Source organism: Ciona robusta, chromosome 13 (genome assembly GCF_009617815.1).
Source record: "Ciona robusta chromosome 13, ASM961781v2".
In the NCBI taxonomy this organism is placed as follows: domain Eukaryota; kingdom Metazoa; phylum Chordata; class Ascidiacea; order Phlebobranchia; family Cionidae; genus Ciona; species Ciona robusta.
This window is the reverse complement of record NC_143247.1, coordinates 3,689,559-3,708,164: the sequence shown is the minus strand read 5'-3', so window position 1 is coordinate 3,708,164 and position 18,606 is coordinate 3,689,559. Positions and strand designations below refer to the sequence as shown.

Genomic DNA, 18,606 nt, shown 5'->3' with positions numbered 1-18,606 from the left:
AGGGTAAGGTCTTCAGTGAGACACACCTGAGCCCTGGGATGTAGGTTTATTACCCCAACACCCAGGGTGCTACCATCTAGACCCCACTGAGGCAGTTTATAGACACTCAATAATAGAGATTCTATTCTATAAGGGTAAAGTCTTCAGTGAGGCACACCTGAGATCTGGGATGTAGGTCTATTACCCCAACACCCAGGGTGAATGAATGAATGTAACTTTCTTTATCCTCGCGTGGCCGGAAAACGACAGTCGTTATAACACGGGTGTGCACCTCGCGCCAGCTTACGAGTTACCAAGTATGTTACTTTGTGGGTGATTATTTTTTTTGGATTTTTTTCATTTTTATGTATGGCTGATAATTTGGACAACCCATTGGTGACCACTGGGTTGGAGCAATTGCTGTTAAGTGTCTTGCCCAAGGACACATACGCCCACAATGGTAGCAGCGACGAGCCTTGAACCCATTACCTCTGGGTTAGAGGCAGGCGCGCTAACCACTACGCCACGGCGCCGGGGTGATACCAATATTCTATTTTGTTAGGTTCTACAGCGAGGCATGCAGTAGGGAACTACAAATTTAGACCAGAGTTGGCTAATTTTACTACCTTATGCCATATCACACTAAGTTTAAAAAAGCAGCTTAAATTAGTTATAAAAGATCAGTATAACCTGGGTATTACTTTGAATCATAGGTTCTAACCTTTATAATCACAAATCTTTAATTCATATAAACATAGGGGATCAAAGTAAATAACAATTCTTGCTTACATGTTTTGTCTGATAGCAACAACAGTAGAATATACAATATACATATGCACATTTAAAACTGACTGACTTTAATTAACTATATTTATTGCAATACTATTATAAAACACTACACCTGACTGCAACAGTTACACACAACTAAGGTCTATGTTTACCTACATCATATGATGTTACTCTCAGGACTCTTAACCTCATCTGATGCAGAACATCAACTCTTCCCCCTTTTTCCTATATTCTCTCATATTTTGCCTTTTTCTACACCCTCTCTTTTATGTAATATACATGGTAGTCAATACACTGTTTGTAATACATTCATGGTTTGTGGCCCCTTTTCAGTGACACTCATTCCCCGTCCCTAATATAAATTCTGTTACTTCTGCTACCAGGCATAATGTTAATAACCTTTAGCGGCTCATCTGGTATGTTTAAAAGTCTTGCCAAATAGCAGATGAAACTTTTTAATACACTCTGATTTTTGTACCAGATAAGCCCTATTATATAGTATGGAAAGAGGGGATATCTTTAGCACATAATATCCAAATACCCTGATCGTGTTTTAAACAATTAACAACGGTCTATGGGAGTCGTAAGGATACGGTTTTACAATTCTTTAAATGTTCTTTGTTTACTACCAAATGGACAAGAAAATAGAATGAAAAGCTGTTCCATCTTCCCCAACCTAATATATAGTGCTCACTTGGGTATATAAGAACCAAATACAACAAGTTTAACATCCAAACTTTATTCATTCACATGCGAACAAGTACCTACCATTGGTAATAAAATAAAATTAGAAACGGAAAAAAACGAATACAACCAGACACACTGCCTGGTGAAACACAACTAATTGCACAATGCATTTGAATAACACTTGGTAAAATTGGGCAGTTTTCAGCACAGATTGCTACATAAGGAATATTATCATAAGCGGTTATGACATCATAATAAAGCAGTTCTGGAACTTTTCATTGGCCGTTATGACATCACAAACATGAACCAATTTGATTGGGTTGGCAGAAAATTTACAATTAGGATTTTTGCAGCAAAAAATGTAAATATGTTTTTAAAAAAGTTTAATTCAGAAATAAAGTCTGCCAGTGTGTGTTTTTGATGTCTTTGAATGAAATAAATAAACTTAAAATATGAGATGCTTGAAGTTTTACTTCAGGTTAGTTCCATGCAAGTCTGCCCAGTCAGTTCCTATGTTAGTTTGGCCAGGTTGGGTTCGGAAACCAATAGTACTGGGTTCAAGTCCCGTGGAGGCGAATGAACCGCTGAATCCAAGGGTGGTACGTCGTAACCCAGCGGGTGGAAGAAGGGCTGGAGCGGTAAAGTGGGTTAGGAATGAGAAATAGAGGTAACGTTGTACTGTAGACCCCACTAAACTATTATAGACACTTAATAATAAAGATTATCAATAATAAAGATTAGGGTGAGGTCTTCAGTGAGGCAGATCTGACACCTGAGATGTAGGTCTATTACCCAAACACCCAGGGCGCTACCATCTCGGCCCCCCAAATTTACCCAAGAATTATATTTTATAACCTCATGCTCACCTGCGGCTAACCCCACCAAGTGGGGACTGCTTTTAACCGTGCGAAACATGGGTGATTCCCCCAAGTTAGGACCACCATCATGACTTTCCAAACCTAGGTATCGTAGATTTGAAGGATCTTTGCTTTTCTATGATGGGAATAAAGGGTATTATGACATCATATTGGTTAGTAATAATTATTAACAAATGAAATTTTTAAAATAAATTTATCTTGGTTGTATTGCATTCATTTTTCACCTTTGTATTATTTTTCTATATTATGTATATATGAAGTTATATGGCATGAATAAATGTATTTAAGTCATAGCTACATAAAACATGGATTTGCTGGTCAGTTTTAATACAAACACAACAGCATAAATATATATATATATATATATATATAAAACATTTGGCTTCGATTTCCAAGCATATTATTTTCAAACTAAAACCACCTTTAGTGGTGTTTAAAGTTAAAATGAAAACAAATGTGTCATATATATATATATATATGGGCTAAAACAATATAAGAATTACAAGTTTATATCACAAGAAAACAAAAAAATTAATACAGGAATTATAATTATGACATCATAATACCTTAATAGGGATAGACAATGGCGAAGATTTTCTAGAACCAAAGTTTTTGAGGAATTTATTTGAAGAAGAAGGAGCACTGCCAACTTTTAATATACTTTTCCTGGGGATAAAATATGTATGGTTATGTTGTGGTCAGACTTCTACTCATGGCTTTGGTTGTTTTAGAGGTTGATTACTGGAACTGGTGAATAAAATAACAGGCGTAACAAATAAAACAAATCTAAGTTATTTTAATGATAGACATAAACTGGCATACTTTAGTTAACTACATACTTTGGAATATACTTAACCTAACTACATACTTTGGAATACACTTAACATAACTACATACTTTGGAATATACTTAACATAACTACATACTTTGGAATACACTTAACATAACTACATACTTTGGAATATACTTAACGTAACTACATACTTTGGAACATACTTAACGTAACTACATACTTGGGAATATACTTAACATAACTACATACTTTGGAATAGCACCAGGCAAGTAATCAGTCGTTTCAACTTCGGATTTTTGTTGAATATTTCGACCAGATGGGTGATCTGTAGATTAATACTAAGTTAGTTTTGAGCCAGTTACTGAGCTTTTAGGTGCATAAGACCTTGGATATACAGGTGTTAGGTGCATAAGACCTTGGATATACAGGTGTTAGGTGCATAAGACCTTGGATATACAGGTGTTAGGTGCATAAGACTTAGATATAGGGGTGTTAGGTGCATAAGACCTTGGATATACAGGTGTTAGGTGCATAAGACCTTGGATATACAGGTGTTAGGTGCATAAGACCTTGGATATACAGGTGTTAGGTGCATAAGACTTTGAATATAATGGTGTTAGGTGCATAAGACTTTGAATATAATGGTGTTAGGTGTATAAGACTTTGAATATAATGGTGTTAGGTGCATAAGACTTTGAATATAATGGTGTTAGGTGTATAAGACTTTGAATATAATGGTGTTAGGTGTATAAGACTTTGAATATAAGGGTGTTAGGTGTATAAGACTTTGAATATAATGGTGTTAGGTGTATAAGACTTAGATATGGATCATATAACATTGAGACGCCATTAATACAGTTAAAAAGTGGAGTCTTTAGTGAGGTATACATGAGAACTGGGATGTAGATATATTATCTCATTATCCTAACAATCAGGGTACAATCATCTAAATCCCATTATTTAAACTGCTAAAACCATATACCCTACCACTCAACACACATCAAACTTTTTGGGTGAAACAGCCCACTTTTAACTGAAACTCTTTCCGACACATTTTATCCATGGCGTATTTTAACCAACATATTTTTTTTAACATGATCTTCGCTATTGTTTTCAAAGAGATAAATAAAAGCTTTGTAATGTTATGTTAACCCACCAGAAGTTGAAGAATTAAACGAGCATGACTTGGGTCTTGCCCCCCGCATCATAACACCTTGGGTGATGCAATCTTCATCAAGGTTTAGTGGATGGGTGTTTCGCTCTGCAAGTGACTTCCACTGGTGTAAGGTGCTTGAACCTGTATTGTGTATAATACATTCATTATGGGCATGCTATATATTGAAATCTATGCGGATATAGATATTAAACTGTATAGGGTGATTATAATAGACAAAACTGGTGTAACGTGTTTAAATCTGTAATGTATAATACATACATTATAAGCTCGCAGGTGTTAAAATGTATGTGAATCCAGATATACAAGTGTAGAGGTCAATACAATGGACAAAACTGGTGTAAAGTGTTGGTGTTGTATAAGATGTGTTATAGGTATGTAGCTATATATAACAGTGTAGGCCAATACAGTAGGTCGTTTGTTGTTGGGTATTATGTTCGTCTATGACAACTTGGGAAAAGAACTACTCAAAGTAAAAAGCAAGGGGTGCTATGTCTAGTTAAAAACTCAACTGTAAATTGCACTATAATGTTACTGTTTTATTGTTATTAAGTAACATTATAGTGCAGTTTACAGTTGATACTAATTACATGCAATTCAAACCAATTCCACCCACCTTCCAAAGGCTTAACAATCCTTAACCTTGGAGCTGACTGGCATTTCCTCATGAAGTCACATGATGAGCTTGTTCGTACATCAGAGGGTAGGAGGTGGTCGAAGTCAATGTCCGAGAATAACTCACTTGATGTGCTCTGTTGGGAATACATGGGTTATAATGGTAATATGAGCATTTCAGCACATATACATATAAAATTTTAATTCATTTTAGTTAAATTCCTTTTAAATATGGGTATTGGAATAACAGCTGGATAATGCTATTTATTGGTAAAACATACATCTTTCTGGTTTTTGCTTTAAACATGATTTTTCTGTCACTTTTAATACACACATAACAGTCCATATATAAGACAAAATTCATTTTAAATATTTCGTTTAAAACTAAAACCATTTTGTTTCTTAATAGAGATATATATCTTGACATAGAGATGATATATATCTTGACATAGAGATTATATATATCTTGGCATAGAGATGATATATATCTTGACATAGAGATGATATATATCTTGACATAGAGATTATATATATCTTGACATATAGATTATATATATCTTAACATAGAGATTATATATATCTTGACATAGAGATAATATATATCTTAACATAGAGATTATATATATCTGAACATTGAGATATAGAAATCCTATAACAATACAAAACCTATATGACAATAGAAATCATATAACTTACCAACACTGAGTTATTGGCGTCGTGTCGAACAGTTAGTTTACGTATTGCGCGTTCCAAGTCATCTGTTCCAGGAATGCCAGGTTTGCCCATGTTTGGTGTAGTTAAACTGGGGAGATATGGAAGGTAAAATATATCTGGCAACACTGGTGGTAATGTATAGATAGGGGTGGTCGGTACAACTTATCTTGTATATGGATAAGGTTTACAGGATCTAAGCCAGAGTTAGCCCATTATCCCAACAACCACACTACTTTTATAAGTATGAAAATGTAACTTCTTTATTCTGCCATGGCAGGGCAACAATAGTGTCTGCCTATGAGTTACCAAGTTAACTTTGACCCATAATTGACTTTTCAAGCACACACATATGCATCAGCATTGAACTAAATATATATCAGTTTCAATTTAAGCACCTGACTACTTGGCTACTGACTAACAAGGTAGCTACCCAACTTACCCAGAAGAGGGGGTGCTGGGGACAAACCCTTCTTTTTGTAAGTGAAGGTTCAAAGGTGTGGGTGAAGTGCTGTAGTTTAATGACAACAGTTTCGACTGGAACAAATAAATTAACAATTGAATTATTTGTCAAGACTTTTCTTGTTTATCCTCACATGGCGGGGCAATGACAGTCGTTATAACACGGGTGTTCTGTTTCAAACACCTCGTGCTCGCTTACGGGTTACCACCTATGTAACTTATTCATCCTCGCATGGCGGCAACTACAGTCGTTATAACACAGGTGTTCCATTTCATACACCTTGTGCTAGTTAACGCGTTACCACGTATGTAACTTTGTGGGTGATAGTTTTTATGTATGGTTGACAATTTCGACAACCCATTAGTGGCAACTGGGTTGAAGCAATTACCGTTAAGTGTTTTGATTAAGGAAATTACATCAATACTGTTAATACACAGATTATGACATAGTATCTTATATTATACACCTTGTGCCTGCTTATGAGTTACCATGTATATATATGTATATATGTTTGTTTAATATAATGTATTACCATAATGTATTACCAACAATTCAGACAACCCGTTAGTGACCACTGGGTTGGAGCAATTACTGTTAAGTGTCTTGCCCAAACAAGAAGTTAATGCTAACACAAGCCACACATTCAGAAAGATATAATTAGTTTACCTTATGAGTTGGACTATGATGGTTTCCAATATTATTTGCAATCCTTGCAGTTTCAAAAACTTTCTTCTGGTCTTCAAGTGTGTTGTGGCTATGGGGGGTAGAATATGAGTAACCATGTATATATGTATTACTAAATACATATTGTATTAATAGCGTGTTTAGTATTGAATGCTTAAGATTAGCATATTTTAAAGTTAATCTACAAAAACATATTCGTTGGGTGGGGGAAGATGAGTTACCTTTAGCACATAATATCCAAATATCCTGATTGTCTAACAAACAATTACGGTCTATGGAAGCCGTGATTCCGTGCAATAAGGTTTTATAATTCTTTGAATGTTCTTTATTTACTATCAAGTGGGAAGCGAACATAGAAGAAAAAGGTGTCCCATAATTCCCCACCCTACTATATATAATGTCTCAAACACCCTATCTACCTCTGCCTTTTATTTTCCATCCCTGATACATGGAACATGGAGTTTCCATCTAAACACACCCCACTGCTCTCCAACTCAGCCGCCAATGAGTTACGGAACGGGATGTGGATCCCGGATGTAAAGTCAAGATCCTCGGAGCAAAGACTCGTCTCCCGCAGACGGCTCTCCTCGTTTGTTTGATCCAGGAGGTGACAGACTTCTTGGTATCGCTCTTCGAGGGCGTGGACCTAGAGAGGGATTTGGTGGACATTAGTTATTTTTATTTGGGGCCCTTGGGGGACCTGGAAATTAGTCCAGAGTTGGCCCATTACCCCAACATTGTATATGCGCATTCTATTCTATATGAGTGAGGTACACCATGGGCCCTGGGAATTAGTCCAGAGTTGTCCCATTACCCCAACACCCAGAAATTTATTCCAGAGTTCAGGGACGCATACCTCAATAAACCATAAACTTATTCTTAGGTTACAATGCAAGCAACTAAACATTGAGCTGGCTCTTTACACCAATGTTAGTTTTAACTACAGCCAATGAACTTGGAAAACAAACACAACACTCCTCCTTGTTAAACTTAACAAATGTAACAACATACATACCCTTGGGTTAATGTATAACTTGCAAGGTGCAAAACATGTACATAATATTTAATCAATGATACAATTAGGGTGTTACTGTATAACGCAAAACATGTACATAACATTTAGCTTATGTGTTACTGTATAACTAGACTTGATTTTAACTGCTTATCCTGTAAAAGCCTTGATAAGCAATGTTGTTTTAATGCTTACTGGGGTGGTTGCTGCAATACTACATAGCATTTTCACACATAGATGTTTTCAATTTTACTGTAATGTGGATTGTGGGGTGCGGTATTTAATATGCATGTCCTGACCTTAACCAACACATACTTTCTTACAGGGCATTTTCAAGCTTTTTCTGAATCACCACCCCTCAAAAAACAATAAATCTTTACAAAACGCCATTAAAATTGGGGTCTAAGCATGCTATAAAATTATAAATCCATCTTGCCTGCGCTATATTACACCAGGAACCAATGTATCGTCAGGAACCAATGTATCATACATTCATACATACTGCTTTATATTGCCACGTAAGAATAAAGTCAGTTACATCTGTGTCATACATTCAACACATGTGAGTTTTGTAACAACTGCCATAAGGTTTTCACATTGGCGTAATGGGGCAACTCTGGTGTACACCTTTTGACCTAGGACCAAACCAATATAGAATATTGTTACAACCGCTTACCTCTTGCGTGAGTTCTGCTTGTGATTTATTTGCTGAGTAAAGATGATGCTGCAGTTCCTCATGCTCGCTGGAGAGCTGGAATATAATGGGTCGTTAAATACATTTCAACTAAAACATACAAAAAATAAGTTAAACATAAACAATATAACTGGTTGATAAAGATGTTCATGTAAAACTAATCAAAATATTATTTTATCGTGAAAAAGTCTCCAGTGATAGTTAAAGGATTAGCAATTACACTTTCCGATTGCTAAAAAATGTGTAACCATTATGAAGTAAAATGAAGGCAATCCACAAATGTGAGATCGTTTGAAAAAGAAGACAACTTGGACCTTGTTATTAATAGCCAAGTACATTAGCGGTTATGTTTGTGTTGAAAGCTAAACCACGCACGATGCACCTGTTTATGTTTATCTTGCAGTTGGGATATTTGAGATAAAAGCTGAGTAATCCTTATTTCTTGCCGAGTCATGTCTTCTGTACGCGCTGATAATTGCTCAGTCATAATACAGATTTGTTCATTCGCAGATTCTGTTGAAACAATACATTTATGACATTATGTTTGATTTTATTTCAATTGGTTGTGGCCACAATTTTAGGGGCTTTTTAAGACTTGCAGCCACAATGTTAGGGGCTTTTTAAAGGATTGTGGCCACAATGTTAAGGGCTTTTTTAAGAATTGTGGCCACAATGTTAAGGGCCTTTTTAAGGATTGTGGTCACAATGTTAAGGGCTTTTTTAAGAATTGTGGCCACAATGTTAGGGGCTTTTTCAAAGGGTTGTGGCTACAATGTTAGGGGCTTTTTTAAGGATTGTGGCCACAATGTTAAGGGCTTTTTTAAGGATTAAGGCCACAATGTTAGGGGTCATTTTTTTAAGGGTTGTGGCCACAATGTTAGGGGGTCATTTTTTAAGGGTTGTGGCCACAATGTTAAGGGCTTTTTTAAGGATTGTGGCCACAATGTTAAGGGCTTTTTTAAGGATTGTGGCCACAATGTTAAGGGCCTTTTTAAGGATTGTGGTCACAATGTTAAGGGCTTTTTTAAGAATTGTGGCCACAATGTTAGGGGTCATTTTTTAAAGACTTGCGGCCACAATGTTAAGGGCTTTTTTAAGGATTGTGGCCACAATGTTAAGGGCTTTTTTAAGGATTAAGGCCACAATGTTAGGGGTCATTTTTTTAAGGGTTGTGGCCACAATGTTAGGGGGTCATTTTTTAAGGGTTGTGGCCACAATGTTAGGGTTTTTTTTATGGGTCTACTGTATGTTATCAGGGGGAGGTGTTAAAGTAACTTACTTAAATCTTCTTGTAGTATACCAAGCTGTTTTACGGTATCCGTCACTACTTCTCCCTGATTGGCTGAGTGGTCATGCATGGCTGATTTCTATAACAAGGTTTATTAATATTAATACAAACTCAGCAAAACTTTGATAAATTTTATGAAAATCTTGTGCTAAAGAAGTTGGACAATTCTTGTGACAAAATAACAGTCCAAATCAAATGCTATGGCTTATGTAACAAACCAAAATCAAGTTGCATTCCATGGCTGAATACCCGGACATCAAAGGATTTGACCATAGTTTGCCTAGTACTCCATAGTTTACCAATACATATGGTAGGTGCACTCATAACTACACTGCACCATACAGGAACTACTACATAAAACACATAATACCTCCAATTGAAGTTCAGCATTATCGCACTCAAGTTCTTTAATTCGATCATGTAAAGTATCTACATCAAGTTGCAAGTGGGTACGGCCAAATAATTTGTATTCTGCATAAAACCAGTCTTTTTTATATATATATACAAGTGTATATAAGCACATAGTAGCACCTAAATGGTTATTTACTACATAAAATAAACAGTGTTGCTGTCAGGCAAATAGAAACTCTAAAACAGCTCTTTGACAATTTATTACATTACCTACATTTATGCATCAGCAGACTTTTCTAAAATTTTACCTGGTGGGCCCTTTGCAATTATTTTAATATTTCTTGGCCCTCGCCTGCTATAGAAGAATGCAAAAACCACATGAATAAAACAAAAAGCAAAAGTATAGCATTTCACTATCCTATACATGATTATTTAATACAAACATACATAAGTCCTTAATACATATATTATAATATATATACATGTATTTTACCTTTAATAGGAGAAGCAGTACTACTAGTATCAGACTCATTATCAGCATAAGCATGAAGGAGGTCTTGTTTCATGCTTATCTCGTGCTTTAACTGGGACGCCTATAAATATAAAGAGGATAATTAAGAAAGAGTGTTTTTACTCTAATATAGATTTGTTTTACATGGGAGAGGTTCTACAGCATGACAAGGCACTGTTTCTAGGTTTAGGCTGGAATTGCCCTATTGGATGGAATTACTGAAACATTGTACGGAACTAGCCAATATAAAACAGTACACACTCTATTCTATATAGTACTTTGTCAAAGGACCCACGGATTTAGACCGGAGTTGTCCCATTACCCCAGCACCCAGGGATTTAAACTAGTTGCCCCCATTACACCAACACCCAAGAAATTAGACCAAAGTTGCGACATTACCCAAATACCCAGAGATTTAGACCAGAGTTGCCAGATTACCCCAACACCCAGTAACATTACCGCATTCAACAAACACCAATATAATTCACCTCTTCCACAGCAATAGCAAGCCTCTCCTCTAAAATCTCTTTCTCTTGAACAGCATTCTTGTTCCTAAGCAGCAAAGCTTGACCGATCCTTGCCGCAAGTTCCAAGTCCTTTTCTTTCTCTTCTAACAAGCTGAATACGGCGTCTATATCGTGGTAAGTCTTCGTCATTTTGCTTACACGCTCACTGCTGAGTACTGGGGAAGAGAGGGAGTTATTTATTGTTTAAATACTACGGTAATAGAATGTGCATATACAATGTTGGGGTAATAAGCAAACTCTGGCCTAAATCTCAGGTCCTTGACAAGGACTTCAGCCATAGAGTTTTTCGCACTGAATTAATTAGTAAACATAAGAACAAAGTTAGATATATCCTTTAAATATATGTCTAACTATCACTTTACCTAAGGATGAGTGTCATGCAAAAATTATAATATTCAATTAACTATAAAACCCATGCATTAAAATTAGGCATGCAACATTACTATAATGAATTATTAAGATATACTATAAACAACATGCAGGGCATAGTGGATAGTAGAAAGGTGGATTTACTATCAATCAATAAATCAATGAAGGAAGTATTGTCTTGGTGCAAATGCTACTGTGTGTCAGTAGCTGTGGTGATGTCATAATAGCAGTTGTGAGCAAGGCAAAAAAAATTGTGATGTCATACAGTAATCTAAACACAATATATGTTGTTAAAACACAACAATTTCTGCTAAGTGGTAAATAAAAATGAACCAAATAATCCTAAAAGTGCAGAATCTGTTGCAACACAAGTGATCCATACAAAAAGTTTAAAAAGCCAGAAATATAAATATGTTATTTAAAGTGCAAGAAAAATACAATCCAACCCAATGTAATATACAAGAAACTCATTTTGTCCTGGAAGGTTCAAAGAAACAAAACAAGTGGCAGAAAGAAATTATGTAATTTTAAAGTGCAAAGCAACAAATGAAACCCAAAGGTGCTCAACTTAAGCTTTTGTCAACACAATTGATAATTATATTTCCATAAACTTAAAGCAACAAAGGAATACGATGGACTTTGGCAATTACCCCAACACCCAGGAATTTAGGCCAGAGTTGCCCCATTACCTCAACACCCGGGGATTTAGGCCAGAGTTTGCCCATTAGCCCAACAGCCAGGGATTTAGGTCAGAGTTTGCCCATTACCCCAACACCCAGGGATTTAGGTCAGAGTTAGCTCATTACCCCAAAATCTATGGACTTAAGCCAAAGTTGGTATCAGTGCAGTTAGTACAAAGGCAACCAAACTGAAGCCGAAGTGCTTGCGAGTCCCAACCAACCTCTTTCAAAGCTTGAAGCAAATTGATTGTCGAGAACCTCGTTATTTACGTTGAAATCGAGCTGATTATTTGAACGGAAAGAAACATCAACTTCAACTTGGTTTTCGAGATCTCTATCCCGGGTATCTTCTTGGGGGAAACCCCTCTTCTTTACATCCATAGGGGTACTGAACATATGCCGGGGAATCCCCGATAAATGACCCCTTCCCCCGCAGTGCTTGATGGGAGTCCCAAATGGGTTATTGGGGTGAAACATTTCAAATTATATCGAAAGAAAATAAACAAAAAAGTTTTCTAAACCCTTTAGAAAAGCAAGAAATATAAAACTGTTCTGGTGTTTTGCTGCTACAAGGCATAATGTAATATTGAACATTTCAAATTAAATTGAAAAAAACTATCAAAATATTCGTAAGGCAGTTTGAAAAGTTAAGAAATATAAAACTGTTTTGCTGCATTTGCTGCTAAGTATAACGTAATGTTTGTTATATTAATGTTAAAAGAGATGGGAAAGAGATGAGAAATTGCATATAAAACATCGGTTCACAAAAACCTAACCGTACTTTTACTCTACTACTGCTGCTACCAGTTCAAAGTTTCTTCAAACTATATCGGAAAAAACAAAAATCTTTCTAAACACTTGATTTATAAAACCAGTCCGCTGCCCTAGACCATTAAAATGTCACAATAGATTAACAAAAAGTATTACTGCATAAACAGACCTTACTATGACATCATATGACATAGACAATGAAGCATTGTCTTATATGTTGTACAACGTGTGAAAACTAACAGTTTGATTGGTGCTAAGTATAATTAACACTAAATAGAAGTGGAAACTGCAATAATAACACATATGGGGGAAATAAAGGATTAAAGTTCAAGGTGTGAATACTTTGGATTAAGTTTCTCAAGAATTTTAAACACTTCTAAACAAATGGTGTGTTCGATAGATAACATAATCTAAGCATATTGTGATACGGTTGATTTGTTATGTGCTAGGGTGCTTGTCTACCTGGTGTAAGAGCAAACAAAGAAATATCTACACCCAGCGTTGTTCAGTGCAGGTCAGCATAGATATTTCTTTGTTTGTTTTTTAAGCGGCGTTTACACTCCAGTGTACCTTGCAACAAATAAATTTCTAGCATTTACAAGATTAAACAATTACTACAACATGCATATAAATAATGCACAAATTATTACATGATTATTACAAACATGCGCAACTATGACATCACAATGAATGATTCAAAGCCAACAATTCTACTTGTTAACTCACAGAATAATTTAAATATTTCCTTGCACTGTTCATATGATAAATCCACATCCACATCTGGGGGTAAGACGGGACACTCTAACCAATCTGCATTCGCATATCCATTCACCTAAAATGGGGAAAATGGGATGGAATATATGAGGGTTTATTTGAAACATCGTATTTAACAGTGAGGCACGTAATGGGACCTGGGATTTAGGCCAGAGTCGGTTCATTACCCCACATTGTATATGCACATTTTATTCTATATGGGTGAGGTCCTACAGTGAGACATGCCATGGGACCTGGGATTCAGGCCAGAGTCGGTTCATTACCCCAACAATGTATATGCATATTCTATTCTATTAAGTGAGGTCCTACAGTGAGGCACGCCATGGGACCTGGAATTTAGTGCAAAATTGGCCCATTACCACAATACCCAGTGCGGTACAACCCAATGACCACTGGAGTTGAAGTAATGCCCGTTAAGTGTTTTGCGCAAAGATGGTGACACGCTTATCAGTATCAAACAATAAACCCGTTAAATTTTTAAAATCATTAAATATAAGCGCCTCTGTGCCTGATTATTTTTAAAATCCCTGTCAAAAATACTGAAGTGTCGGTCAAATTTAATAAATTACATCCCAAACACTAAGTGCATATAATTTATAAAATACATCTATTGCTTATCTTATCTCTTCAGTATAATACTTAAACACTCTGCATATAACTATGCAGCATTATGAATAAATACAATCCTACTAAAGTCTGTCATGGTAGCAGAGTAAACGCATTAATAGTTCACTAGCAGTCGCACCCTGGCTGTTATTTTATTACAAGAATCATCCAACTTGAAAAACTTTATAAGAATCGTCCAACTTAATAGATCGGGACCAGATTTACGGAATATAACACAGTTACAACTATTGTATGCCACAGTACCAGCATAGGATTAAATACATTAATAATTCATTCACATAAAAGCACCAAACTAAAACACATGGGAGGCAGGGATAGTTGCACAAATTTGGTTACAAAGTTTACTGATTAATGTAGTGTAAAAATTTCAGGGGTCTGCCCGCCCACCCTACCACCCCAGGTTTGGTGCCTATGCATCAATGTACTAACCATGGTATTAGAAATATAATGCGTCAAAAGATGGATTGGTATCCTACACGCTTCAGTCATTGTTTGCTACTTACTTCCTAACCCACTATTAAGAAGTTTAAACAATATTTATTACATGTTTTAATATAAGCACTGAGATTCAGTTATCCAAAACTACAAGACCCTTGCTGTGGCTTAGGAGTTCACTAACATATAATAAAATACAATTCAAAAACTTTTAAGTTATATATAATTTTTCAGCTATCTTTTGAGCTGTGATTAAGACAATGGTTAAAGCACTCCAGGGTTATAACAAACAGAAGTTATACTATCATGTTGTACTGCAGGAGCTAGTTACATTTTAATGCAAGACCTACCTATAAGGTAATAGAAATAATCACTTTCATTTTAGAATGTTTAAAGTTACAAAAAATAAAGCAAAGACTGAATCCTGGTCTAAAATTAAGTGCGGAACAAAAATAAATAGTTGTCAACAAATATGCAGGTAAAAAAATCAATGCATCTAATAAAATAGAAAAAGGTTGTAAAATGGTGATACACTCTATTCCTATATATTTAACACCACGCGAGACCTCAGCACAGCAGTGAATGCTAATCTAAGATTGCGTGAACGTTATTTATTAAGCGCAAGTTCAACCCCATCGTTGAAAATATTGACACAGCAAGTTATGTGTGTTTGGTGGTTAGTTAAGGGTTTCTACATCACGTAGGCCTAACCACAACATACCAGGCTTAACATATGGTGTTTGTACCTTAATATATCATCGGCAATGTCATTTAATTATATAACACGAGATGGTTTACAAAGTGTTAATAAATTATAACTCCGAATTGGTTGCACTACTGTTCACATGTTGTATTTGACCGACACTGCAGTATTTTTCAAAGGTATTTTTACAAAACAGTAACTTTTAATTGGTTGCACCACTTTTTACAAGTGTTTGTATTAGTTAAGTTGTATTTCACCACAGCTGTTACACAAAATCAACCTAATTTTTGCAAATCATTCTGATATGAAATTAAGTACTAAAACAACATTGGCAAATAACAAATCACATTTATATTGCGGGTGCTACAGCATGGCATGCCATGGAACCTGGGATTTAGGTCAGAGTATCTTTCAAGTACAATGCCTAACTGGTTACACACTTAACCACTAAGCCGCGGCACCAGACCACGGCACCAGTCTTTGGCACCAAACCACACCACATATTACACAACGACAAGCATGTATCTCAGCAACATAGCATCGGCGCATTGATAGATATCAAAACCACATTTTCCACTTAAGTTTGAATAGATTTATGAACGTTCATATTATCAAACAAAGGAATTAATTAAGTTGTTGCTGACATCGATCATTCTATTTTTATCAAGTTCATATTAATGCAAAGTGAACGGAAAAGTACCAGAAATTATCCAATTTTGAGCAGTTTTAAATATGTCATGTTATTTACAATCAGTTTAAGGGGCATATAATAGAAAAAGTCAGCTAAGAATAGAAAATTCTGGCTAGTTAAGCAGTTCTGGAATATATCCAATTTTAAGCAGTTTTACCGTAGATATTGTATTCACAAACAGTGTAAGTGTATATAGTGGAAAAAATACAGTTAAGAATGGAAGATTCAGCTAATTATAACTTGTTAAAGGTTAGGAATAAGTTAGGCGCTTATCTAAATATATTTCATTTTCATTTAAATCAATTTTGTAACTGATTATTTAGGGTTTAAGAAAAATACGACAAAAATAACCAAAACAACAAATGTTCACAGGAAAAGTTTTAATAGAAACGCAACAATACATCAATTTGTTACAAATATGCATTCATTCTAACTTAACTTTTAGGGTATCATACATTACTTAACAATGTAATTAAAGTAAAATAAAAAAGATAATATAATAACCAAAAGAAGTACTTTATCTATCATACAAAGGTGAAATTAATCATTTACAAATGTTTGATTTATGAGTCCAACCCTGGCTAGCCTAAGTTGTCAAATATAGGATTTCAACCCTTCATATTCAAGTAGAACAAACATCGTGTTTGCATTGGAATAAATGTCCCATTAACCTTACTATGTAAATAACGTAATGTTTAATTGCCGTTAAATAAGGGGATGAATTGTTGGGACAATGATTTTATCGAAGGGATTTAAATTAAACGGTCCAGGTAAAGATCTAAATGGACATTTAGGTTCATAATAGAAAACATGACATCAGAAAAGGTAAAATGACATCATGTGTAATTGGAGTAACCTGTTTATGTTTAAATGAATATAAAAGCACAAATATTTTACTTGAAAAACACCCATGTAAAATGACTATGAAAGCCAAAGTTATTTAGGATCAAACTAATAATACAAACAAAAAACTGTTTATAAAAGATATCTATTGTATAAGAAGTTGGTCCCTTTTAATATAGTTACAATCCAACTCTAAAAGGGTTTTATTCAAGTTATATTTATTATAGAACAATTTTATTCAAGTCATATTGTTATATATATTCTCGAAGCCACCATTGTTAAATCCATGCCATGTTAAAACATATTAAATATTAAACTCACAGAATCCGCTCTTAACTTGTACTTTGGGATTTTGTTTGAAATTTCTGAGATTAATCTGTTTTCGTTGTTTCCCGGGTTGTTGTGCAAATCTGTTTGAATATAAACATTATAATGTCATAATAATGGTAGCATTGTGATGTAACGATGTCTCTTGTTATGAAATATATCTTAGAGTTGGTGTGTAGTACCCATACATCCAACATAGAGGAATGACTGAATGTAGATGTTTCATGATGGACGTGATAACACGGGTGTTCTGTTCCATACACCTCGTGCTCGCTTACAACTTACCACGAATGTAACTTAACTATCCTCGCATGTTGGGGCAATGGCAGTCGTTATAACACGGGTGTTCTGTTTCATACACCTCGTGCCCGCTTATGAGTTACCACGAATGTAATTTAGTTTACCCTCGCATGGCGGGGCGAGGACAAACTGGGGCGGATGTAAATTTTATTATAAACAAAAACAGAAATTGTATTAAAATCAGTTTTAAAATACGTTGTCTCTACTTTCTGTATTTTTTTAAAAGGTTTCTTACCAGAACATATTGGAATATAACTGGTATATCTTATTAATATTCGGGAATCCAAGATTTAGGTAAAGTTGTAAAAAAGTACAAGATATAAGAAATTATGTGAACTTTTAAGTGCGCAAATAAAAGCTAAATCGCGCACTTTAAAATGGATTTAAGACCTAAATTTTAAGTTTAATTTGTAAGTTACCGGTTAGAGTGGACGCTTCTTGCATCGCATGGTTTACAACAACTTTATTTCGCAGCTATTTTTTGGCGAAATTAATAAATTTATCCAAATCCTATTTTAAAATATTTGCTGACCAAGAAAAAAGGACTTCCCCCGAAATCACTTTTTCGTAACAGCCAGAGTATCGGATTTTATATGATTTTTGTAGAAAAGTATTTATTTTATTATTTTAAAATGTTATTTTTAATATCTTAATATTTACGAAATTGAAGAAGGTATTTAAATTAAAGTGTTTTAACTTAACAGTTATAACTTATTAAATTAGGATTTTAGTCTGAATACTAAACGTTAGCCATTGAAACGTTGTTTAATTATTGGAACGTTTTAAGCGATGATATTCCCACTACCTACTGCTTATTTGAACAATGAAGCATATTTCTGGGTTTATTAAACCAATTTTAACCATAAATTAATAAAAAATGTCGGTTTTAAATATAACTAAACAATTTACGGTGTACGTATTAATTATTTT

The 18,606-nt window shown here is 35.0% G+C and overlaps 1 protein-coding gene across 3 annotated transcripts; it reads right to left on the bottom strand.

The window, feature by feature from the left end:
- Positions 1-239: 239 nt before the first annotated feature.
- On the bottom strand, positions 240-18,273 carry LOC149725893 (trafficking kinesin-binding protein 1-like). 3 transcript variants are annotated; one of them, XM_089891673.1, is made up of 19 exons: positions 18,096-18,273; positions 17,371-17,459; positions 13,703-13,808; positions 11,118-11,311; positions 10,612-10,711; positions 10,138-10,238; positions 9,759-9,846; positions 8,862-8,992; positions 8,462-8,536; positions 7,193-7,419; positions 6,756-6,843; positions 6,069-6,163; positions 5,612-5,717; positions 4,917-5,052; positions 4,283-4,423; positions 3,376-3,451; positions 2,900-2,999; positions 2,322-2,448; positions 240-2,085 (listed from the first exon to the last, which is right to left on the bottom strand). In XM_089891673.1, the coding sequence occupies exons 1-19, from the start codon at positions 18,118-18,120 to the stop codon at positions 1,925-1,927; spliced, it is 2,166 nt and encodes a 721-aa protein (XP_089747799.1). In that variant the 5' UTR covers positions 18,121-18,273; the 3' UTR covers positions 240-1,924. The 3 variants fall into 3 exon arrangements, with proteins under 3 accessions (XP_089747799.1, XP_089747800.1, XP_089747798.1); XM_089891674.1 differs by lacking the exon at positions 13,703-13,808 and having other exon boundaries at positions 18,096-18,262; XM_089891672.1 differs by lacking the exon at positions 18,096-18,273 and having other exon boundaries at positions 12,427-13,808; positions 17,371-17,414.
- Between the last annotated feature and the right edge of the window lie 333 nt (positions 18,274-18,606).